The 9,055-nt window shown below is 36.6% G+C and overlaps 1 protein-coding gene across 3 annotated transcripts; it reads right to left on the reverse strand.

Moving 5' to 3' along the window:
- Window positions 1-587: 587 nt before the first annotated feature.
- Window positions 588-6,704, reverse strand: LOC122323006 (membrane protein MLC1-like). Of its 3 annotated transcripts, none has more exons than XM_043216617.1 (12): window positions 6,494-6,704; window positions 4,824-5,068; window positions 3,934-4,023; window positions 3,795-3,848; window positions 3,529-3,630; window positions 3,163-3,264; window positions 2,546-2,614; window positions 2,332-2,448; window positions 2,184-2,240; window positions 1,880-2,002; window positions 1,031-1,174; window positions 588-736 (listed from the first exon to the last, which is right to left on the reverse strand). In XM_043216617.1, exons 2-12 carry the CDS (start codon window positions 5,061-5,063, stop codon window positions 656-658), a joined length of 1,179 nt encoding a protein of 392 aa, XP_043072552.1. In that variant the 5' UTR covers window positions 5,064-5,068; window positions 6,494-6,704; the 3' UTR covers window positions 588-655. The 3 variants fall into 3 exon arrangements, with proteins under 3 accessions (XP_043072552.1, XP_043072551.1, XP_043072553.1); XM_043216616.1 differs by lacking the exon at window positions 6,494-6,704 and adding an exon at window positions 6,176-6,477; XM_043216618.1 differs by lacking the exon at window positions 6,494-6,704 and adding an exon at window positions 6,139-6,477.
- Between the last annotated feature and the right edge of the window lie 2,351 nt (window positions 6,705-9,055).

The raw sequence follows: 9,055 nt of genomic DNA on the forward strand, positions 1-9,055 counted from the left end.
TTTGTGCTTTTCTTTACCAAATTGTCATTCAGTAATATCTCTGACAGGCATACACTTTAACGTTCAAAAATCTGGGGTCAGTATGACTTAAAATATTTTTGAAAGAACTCTCATGCTCAGCAAAGTTGCATTTATTTGATTTAAAAGACAGTAAAAAGTGCAATATTACGAATATATGAATATTATGTTATTACAGTTTAAAATAACAGTTTTCTATTTCACTATATTTTAACATTTAATTTTTCCTGTAACGATTTAAGCTTAATTTTCAGCATCATTAGCCAAGTCTTTAGTATCATGTGATCCTTTAGAAAGTGTTCTAATCATTATGTTCTGATTTACGACTCAAGATGCCATTACTGATGCTGCTTTTTTTTAAAAATACTGCTTTTTTTGTAAAGCTTTCATAGAAAGCTTTCATTTGTAACGGTTTTGTAACAACGCGATGTTTCACTTTTGATCAATTTAGTGCATGTTTGCCATATTTATATATCTTAACCCCAAAATTTTGAACGGTAGTGAACTGTTCATTAATATGACAGGTCAGCTGACAACTATGACAAAAGGGTTCATGGTGATTCTTTCCAACTGATGTTATCATACTCCATATTTGTAACTTTCTCTCTGTTTTTCCTTCTGATGGCTGTATCTTTGGTCACTGTGCCATTTGGACCACCACTGCTTTCCAAGCCTTCTCTCTATCAAAGTCCCTTAGCGTGCCGTTTAACGTTTGTTGCTGTAAGAAAAGAATGAGATGGTAGAAAAGAAATGACCCAATAGTGACCTTGAGGTCTCTCTATGTTAATCACGACATCCTCCATGTACGTTATGATGAAATCATCGAGGCGGATCAGCTCTGCCATTCCACTGTGACTGTCTTTCATGCTACATTTGGCACTGTACAGTGCAGTTTTTCATTTAGTAGTCTCTCACGGCTAACATCTTGCGCACAGTCATACACAACGCATTTCCTGTACTCTTACAAAGAGACATGTCAGTCATTTCGTAGTGTGTACGTTTGTGTTTTTACCTCAGAGTGTTTTTTGTGAAGTGTGTCCCATTCAGTGCGCAGCTGGCTCTTGTAGGAAGCACACTTTATTGCGGTGGCTAATGTTAGTACCGCCTGCACCAGCAGAAGCCCCATCAGGACAAGCAGCAGTATGTCGTAGGACTGCTGCATGTGCAAAATACATTCACAAAATGAATATGCATCAAAGAGCCTTCAAGATGGGTTTAATAGGATAGTTCAACTAAAAGTAAAAAATGTTGTTCATAACATGTTCATAACAAGTTATTTACTTGTTTTTTTAAACTTTTTAAACTTTTTTTTTTTGGTAATTGAAATAAAGCTGAAATAAAATATAAATATTAGACATTATTAGATAAAGTACTAAAATTACATCAACAACAAAAAGTAAACACAATTATTATAAAATTTACAAAAAGATACAATTATGAAACAAATACAACTTCAGCTGCTGAAGCAGATCCAAAAGGACGATAGTGTTATTATTCAGCTCAGTATAGTTTTATATTTATTGCATTAATATTTTGAATTAAATTTCATTTTTAGTTTAGTTTTAGGTTTTTTTTGTAGTTCTATATATATAACTTTATTTAGTTATTATTTCAGTTGGCCTAATTTCTGTCATTTAACATATTTACATAAATGTTTTCAATTTCTTAATTTTTTTATTCTATTCTATTTTATTTTATTTTAATTCAGCTTTATTTAAGCGTCTCAAATAGTTTTTGTTTTTGTGAACAATACCAACACCGTGTCATTTTTTGGGTGATCCCTCTTTAAGGGGTCAAAAAAAGGTAAAAATCTGACACATTGGAACTGTTTTGATTGGTGAGGTGCACGGAAATGACTCACCTTTTCTAATGGCACTTCATGCAGAAAGATCTCAATAAAATTAATTACGCTGTTGGACAAAAATCCAGAAGCTGAGAAGAGCAGTGGTGAGGTCACACTACTTATAGCAATCAGCATTTCCACCTATAGCAGTAAAATCGAGAGGCGGAAAGAGAGAGAGAGAAAAAAAGGCGAGATAGTCTTTAGAGAAAATCACTCTATAGAGAAGGCAGACAGACAGCTAAATGAATGAGATTGCTGAATGTCCTCTAGGGACGTTCGATTGCACTACTTTATTGCTGGAGAGACCCTGATGGTGACTCACCAGACTCTTGCTGGGATATTCTGCCACCACATGGCTGGCAATGGCACTGGGGAAACACTGCAGAGGTATCACACAAGCAAACAATAACAGTTAATTACTATGAATAATTTACAATCTGAATTAGACTAATATAATAAACTGAACTCACAGCCACCAGAATCCAGAAGAAAGTGACAGAAAGATATGGCTCTGGGAGGAGAGCACCCAAATTTAGAGCAATAATTCCTCCGAATACAGCGGAGATGCCCACTATAACCTCAATTACCTGCAGCAGAGAAACAGCGGCAGATCTACAGTGAAAATTGTGTTGATATACAGTCCGTACACACGCATACACGCAATCTCATTTGCAGGCAACTCACGGCGTAAGCCTTGAGAAGACGAGTGGGGAACGAAGCTGGGGTCACAACCACAGGGCCATCAGACACCGGCTGGAAGAATGAGATGGATGATAGCAAAGAGGAAAGAAAAGAGCAGAGAGACACGAGCACAGGGAGAGCATATAAAATGTAAATCATATGAGCTAGAGACAAATACATTTGGTCATAGATATATCACACGTTGATAAAATCCTGTTGGCTGGGATTCAGCATAAAAGGATTTTGCAATTATTTAGCAAATTGAAACAAACCTGAAATAAACCAATACGAAAATATAAGAAGAGACAATAACGCTTTGAAATGTTGCTTTGAAACTAAATAATAATAACAAATGAAAGCTAAAAAAGTAAATATTCTACATGTATAATGCAAATGTAATTATTTTAAAACATGAAGGAAGATATTACAGTCAAAAATGTACAATCAATTAAGAAATCTCGATTTTAAGGCAGAATTCATTGTGAAAGATGGTAGATTATTATTTGCAAGTAGAATATTTATTTTCTGATTGATTACGCAATATGTGTGTAAACACAGGCCAAAGTAATTGTAACACAGGCAGTCTCTACACATAAAAATAGTAAATGGTAAGGCAGTACCTTTGCATGACTGCAGCAGTCGTCGGCTGAGCGTGCAGACAGGATAACCGTACTGGCCGTGAGCACTTCCAGCACAATAAGCAGGAGCAGGTTAAAGTTAATCTTTAAGATGACAGACAGCAGTAACTGTTTTAATTGTATAGATGTTTTACATGCACATAGCTTAGCGTTTGACAAAATTGAACATGTAGCGTATTTACTTACAAATGCATAAACATACTTCTACCAGATCCTTTAAAATTACTTTTGCTTTGCCATTGTCATACCATATAATATACTAAACATGAGTCAAAGCATTTCATTTTTAAGCACATATCTGTAGAGTCCCTGACGAACATTTTAAGGGTATTAGAGTGATTTTCTCACATTGATGGCTGAGGGACTAATTGCGAGTTTACATCCGAACCACACCAGACACGTGGTTGTCACAGCAAATGACGAAACGTAGACCATTTGAAAGTCTGAGACCTGTGGATATAATGCAGGTTAAACACTGTATTTATACTGGAAAAGCTCGTTTGAGTAAATGCAGCTGAGAAACTAAAAAAAAATGTAGTTAAGCGCCACCAAATTTGAGTTAGTTGCTGAACTGGTTGAACTGATTTCTCTGAAAAAAGTTCACTTTCACTTACTGCAACTTGTCTGTTCCTGGCAATAGCGAAGCTCACCACTGCAGCTGGTATGCTCTACAAACCAGAAGCACAACATATATATGAGTGTCAAACTGAGCAGTGCCTCGTCCATGAGCATTCCTTCAGAACAAACACTTACTGATCCAGCAGTACAACGCAGATAGTCCATTGCACCTGGAAACACATTACCCATGTAAAGGGAGAACGTTGCTGCTATCAGCAAGCTGCTCTGGGGGTCAGATACAGATAAACATACTCAGAGCCACAGAAAATCAGTGCTAACTGAATATTTGACTCACATTTGAAAACTGACTCACCCCTCAGGCCATCCAAGATGTCAATTAGTTTCTTCATCAATATAGATTTTTAATAATGTACCATTACGTCTCATCACTCATCAGTGGATCCTCTGGAGTGAATAGGTGCCGTCATGAATGAGAGTTCAAAACATCGAAATAATAATCAATCAGTTAGCGTTTTATGAAGTAAAAAGCTGCATGCAAGAAACAAATACATCATTAAGGTGGTGTTTTAACTTGAAAATGGTGCTTATCTACTTTTTTCCTCTTACATCAAATTCCATAAATCATTTTGGATGCATAAATAAAGTTTTAATACATAAATGTACTTGATCTGTGCATACCTCTCATTTTTCATTTTCACGATTAAGCAATATTATGGACAGAGGACTCGAATTATAGATATAAGTGACATGCGTTTGTTTGTTTGTTACAAACATGCAGCTTTACACTTCATTTATGGACATTTATGGCAGCCATCTGGAATATTTCTATATTATTATTATGTTTTTATCAACCGACTGAACTCTACCTATGGCAGAATCCATTCACTGCAGAGGATCCATTGGTAAGCAAATAAAGCAGCCCTAAGTATAAAATCTGTTCTGATCACTCATCTACATCTTGGATGGCCTGAGAGTGAGTACATTTTAAGCTGATTTTCATTTTTGGCTAGTCTTTTAAATCTCTTAGCTACAGGAGTGAAAATCTGCTGAGCCAAAGCTCTTACCCCTATAACGACGCTGTAAAGCCAAACTCTGTAGCTAAAGCAGGGATGTAATGGCCCAGGCTGATCCAACTGCAGGTCACTGGCCCTGACATCCACCGTGTAGCTGTCTCTCTCCAACCTCTCCCGCTCCAGATGCCGACTCAGCGTTCCTACTCCGCTGTTTCGCTCCAGGGTGGACATCTGGGCATAGCTGAACACTTCCTGAGCCGATGCCTCCTCTCGTTGCATCCTGATATCCATGACCCCTAGATATCCAATCCATATAAATCACATATATTGACTAGGTGAGAAAAAAAATGCTCGGAATGCAAACATTTAGAGACGGAGGTAAAGAATATGGTTTATGCACTATTGACAGATTGCCATATGATCCTTTTATACCACTTGAGCTAACTTTAGTTCCCCAATGGAGTGCACATTATACCTGTTTTTTTTTTTTTCAGCTTTTGCAAGGTCATTCAATCATAAACACATCTTTTGAATTCCCAGGGAATGTGTGAACTGATAAAATGTTAACATTGAATGCTATGCTTAGGATAAAAGCACCTGCCAAATACATCAATGTAAATCTAACAGTGTTGGAATATGTTAATAATGTAGCACTGTTAAACAGCAAATATAATTTTTGTACAGTATGCTGTGTTGAGGAGCTTAAATTCACCTGTAGCATTAAATACATAAAAAAATAAGATATATATACAAAATAGTACTTTGTTATTTCATACTAAACATTTTTATTTTCAACTAAAACTATATTATACAGTATATAGCACAATTACCAAAACTAGAATAACCTTTTAAAAAATTTAAATAAATACGAAAATGTACAAAAAAATCCTCAAACTTTGAATAAAATTAAATGAAAACTGATGATATAAAAACAAAATCCAATAGAAAATATTAAGACATGCTACAATAGTGTATAAATAATACTACTAATTTTTAATATATAAATAGTAGATGTCTATATATAATAAACTAACTATTAATAACAACAAATAGAGTATGTTTATATTCTCCCCAATATTTTGTTAACATAAAAAGTGCCAAAGTAAAGATTTACTTTTAGTGTCTTGCTTCATTTAATACATCTACATGAAAACATCATTATTTAGGCACTGCTGAGAAAACATACGGACCATACAACAATGGCTTTAAAGTTACATAACCACAAAATGCTGAGTCTTACAAAAAAAAGCATTTATATTTCTTTACAAATTAAAAAAAAACAGGGCACTGAAGGTGCTTCAAGAACACGAAAGTGTGCTAAAAATACCATTTTCTTCTCTGCACTGATAAAATAATCATACGACACCTGTGAGCTCCCACTGCTACATGTCACTAATAACTACCAATATCTCGGCATCCAGGGGGAAAAAAAGTATATTTTTGGTCAACAGCAAAGAAATAGAGCGCAATCAAACTGCTCCCTCTTGAAAACCCACACGCACAATGAATATAAAGCACTTTCACTGTATTACGTAAACAGCCACGGGAACACAGAGCAATAAAGAGGATGCAGTGCGGGGATAATGCATGAAGGCAATGATTCATAAAAAAGTTTGAAACCAACCCCTCCCTCAACTTCATTCTGAGCCTCACTTCCTTTCCTCCGTTCATTCATCTTATCTCTCCAGCCCTCTTTATCTTAATCTCTGCTTCCCACTCACCTGCCTCCAGCTTCGAGACACCGTTTATTTCAGCTTGGCCCACCTGTTCCCCTGTTCCTGAGGAAGTCTAAGGTTTTAGCTGTACTTTATCTTTGTCTTCTTCCTCTTGTTCCTCTTCTCTCTCGTCTCTCTCTCTCTCTCTCTCTGTCCCCTCCACTCCAAGTCAATAAAAAAACTTTTGGAATGCTTCAAAGCCTGGAACAGAAAGTTGAGAGTGTTGCCCTGCCAGCCAGTTTTAGCCGGTGAATGCAAATGGAGCGGAGAGATGGGGCTCAGATCAGGGCTGCTGAGACCAGAGCCTCTTACTGCTCTGTTTAACTCAATGAGAGAACTCACACATAAATCAACACCCCCTCGCTGCCATACACACAGAAAGAATGCACGCAAGCCAGAATGAGTTTTCCCATCTACACATAATCAGGCACCCACAAATGTTTCTTTTCTTCATGCATGTGATTACATTCCAAACCAAAGTTTGTTTGTGTTTTTAGAAAAATAAGTCTTTTATGTTCAGCAAGGCTGCATTTATTTTCAGAAATTAGCAATATTATAAAATGTTATTACAATCTGAAATAACAGTTTTCAGTTTAAATATATTATAAAATGTAATTTATTTCTGTGTTAGCAGAAAAGCTGGATTTTCAGCAGCTTCTGTCTTTAGGGTAGATTTATACATAACCCGAAAGCTTGATAAATTAGCTTTCCATTGATATATGGTTTGTTAGCCCAAATTCTGAAGTTCTTAGCATTGTACATTACTAATCAAAATTAGGTTTTAATATATATACTGTAGGAAATTTCAAGTATACCTTCATGGAACATGATCTTTACTTAATATCCCAGTAATCTGACGATGGCAAAAAATTGATGACTTCTGAAAATCTTGTTTTACTGAAGACTGGAGTACTGAAAATTCAACTTTGCCACCAGAAGAATAAATTAGATTTTTCAATGCATTAAAACAGCAAACTGTTATTTTAAATCATAGTATCTCACACTATTACTGTATTTAGCATACTTGTTATTTCAAAAACATCGAAAAAGGTTTAAACTCAACAAACAAGATACACACAGTTCTGGTTGCATAACAAGTTCAAAGCTGTGCAGTCTTGCACTTCACTGACTCCTCCCACCTGGGCCTCCGTTTTACTGAAGTGAAAAAAACAAACTCAGAGATTTGGGACGTCCCACAGTGCTTCTGAAATTAGCAACCAGTGTGTTCATAAACAGGCTCTTTAATCCTAGCACATTTCGGAAGATTTGAGGATTTTATCATACTTTTTTGAAGGGACTAAATCCAATCTATTTCATATCAGAATCACAAATGCGACTTTGTGGATTACCATATTTTGGCCTATAGATACAAAAGAGATAAATTAGAGGCGAGCGAGAGCGTATATGTAAAAGTGGTCACGGCGGTAATCGTCCACATCAATGCTACTGTTCAAAAGTGTCCTTGAAAGGCAGTATCCATGGCTACCTTTTAAACAGTGCCCCTTCCACTGGCTGGCCACCACACTTCACTGCCCCCTGAATATGCTCCACACAAAGATCACACGCTCATGTGGACACGTACACACACACTCGAGGCATGCCAAGCCACTGAAATCCCAGCAGATGCATTATTGATTCACTGTAACTCAGCTTTCAATAGTCATTTTAGGGGTTTATGAGGCAAAGAGAGAAAGTCTATGGTTTGTGAGCTGTAGCAAGGAGAAACCTTAACGTTTCTCTTTTTTTCACCCAAAATCATGAGGAAAATCTCTTTATAGGGTCCTGATAGGAAAACCCATACACCACAAATGCCCAGTGGCCCTTTAATATGGGAGGGTGTCAAACAGCTGTAATATTTCTGGCTATCCTAAAACATAGGCTACATTCATTGTGTGATTTTAGGAAATGCATTTAAAGACATAAAGGTCAATAACTGATTATTCATTTAAAAAATAAACCTGGTACTGGATGCTGAAAGAAGCCAACGTATGTATAAACACTGTACGTATTTTCACCCTGATTGCAGTCGTCTGTTGCCTAATATCATAGGGTATATGTCCTGCCGTAATATCACATGATAAGTCATAAATTACACACTCAATCTCCATTTTGAATCTGTTCTTTCCAGTAAACAAAATCAGACTGAATAGATTGGCACAGTTCGCGGCCAGTCAGCTGATCAAGTGTCAGAGTTACGATTGATTTCCAAGAACCATATCGAAAACGAATCAAAGTCATTGACAGGCAAGTTCGATGCACTGCTTTATTAATCTTCATATCAGTCACACCATCAATTCATCAACATGTTTTAAAATCTGCTGTTTTGGATGAATTAAAATCTCAAATTCACAGGTCACCCCTTCCTATGCAGTTGCCGGCAAACTTTGTGTCATTAACCCAGATGCTTCACCAATAGGCAACTACTTCCCAGATAAAAGGACAATGCTTCTCTTGTTCTTTTCCTTTCTTTTCACTTTTCTGACTCATATATCTTTGGCTTTTTCAGAGCAACCCTTCATGCTTCCCCCCTCCCTGCCCCTCTCCCTCTTTCGCATCTGTTGTGCCTGT

The sequence above is a fragment of the Puntigrus tetrazona genome, chromosome 18, assembly GCF_018831695.1.
Source record: "Puntigrus tetrazona isolate hp1 chromosome 18, ASM1883169v1, whole genome shotgun sequence".
Classification (NCBI taxonomy): domain Eukaryota; kingdom Metazoa; phylum Chordata; class Actinopteri; order Cypriniformes; family Cyprinidae; genus Puntigrus; species Puntigrus tetrazona.

Coding starts and splice junctions, on each gene's coding strand:
- LOC122323006 (XM_043216616.1), bottom strand. CDS start 6,443: ATGAACGGAGGAAAGGAAGTGAGGCTCAGAATGAAGTTGAGGGAGGGG. Junction 3,849..3,933: donor TGCGTTGTACTGCTGGATCA/GTAAGTGTTTGT, acceptor TCTGGTTTGTAG/AGCATACCAGCTGCAGTGGT. Junction 2,241..2,331: donor TCTTCTGGATTCTGGTGGCT/GTGAGTTCAGTT, acceptor ATACCTCTGCAG/TGTTTCCCCAGTGCCATTGC.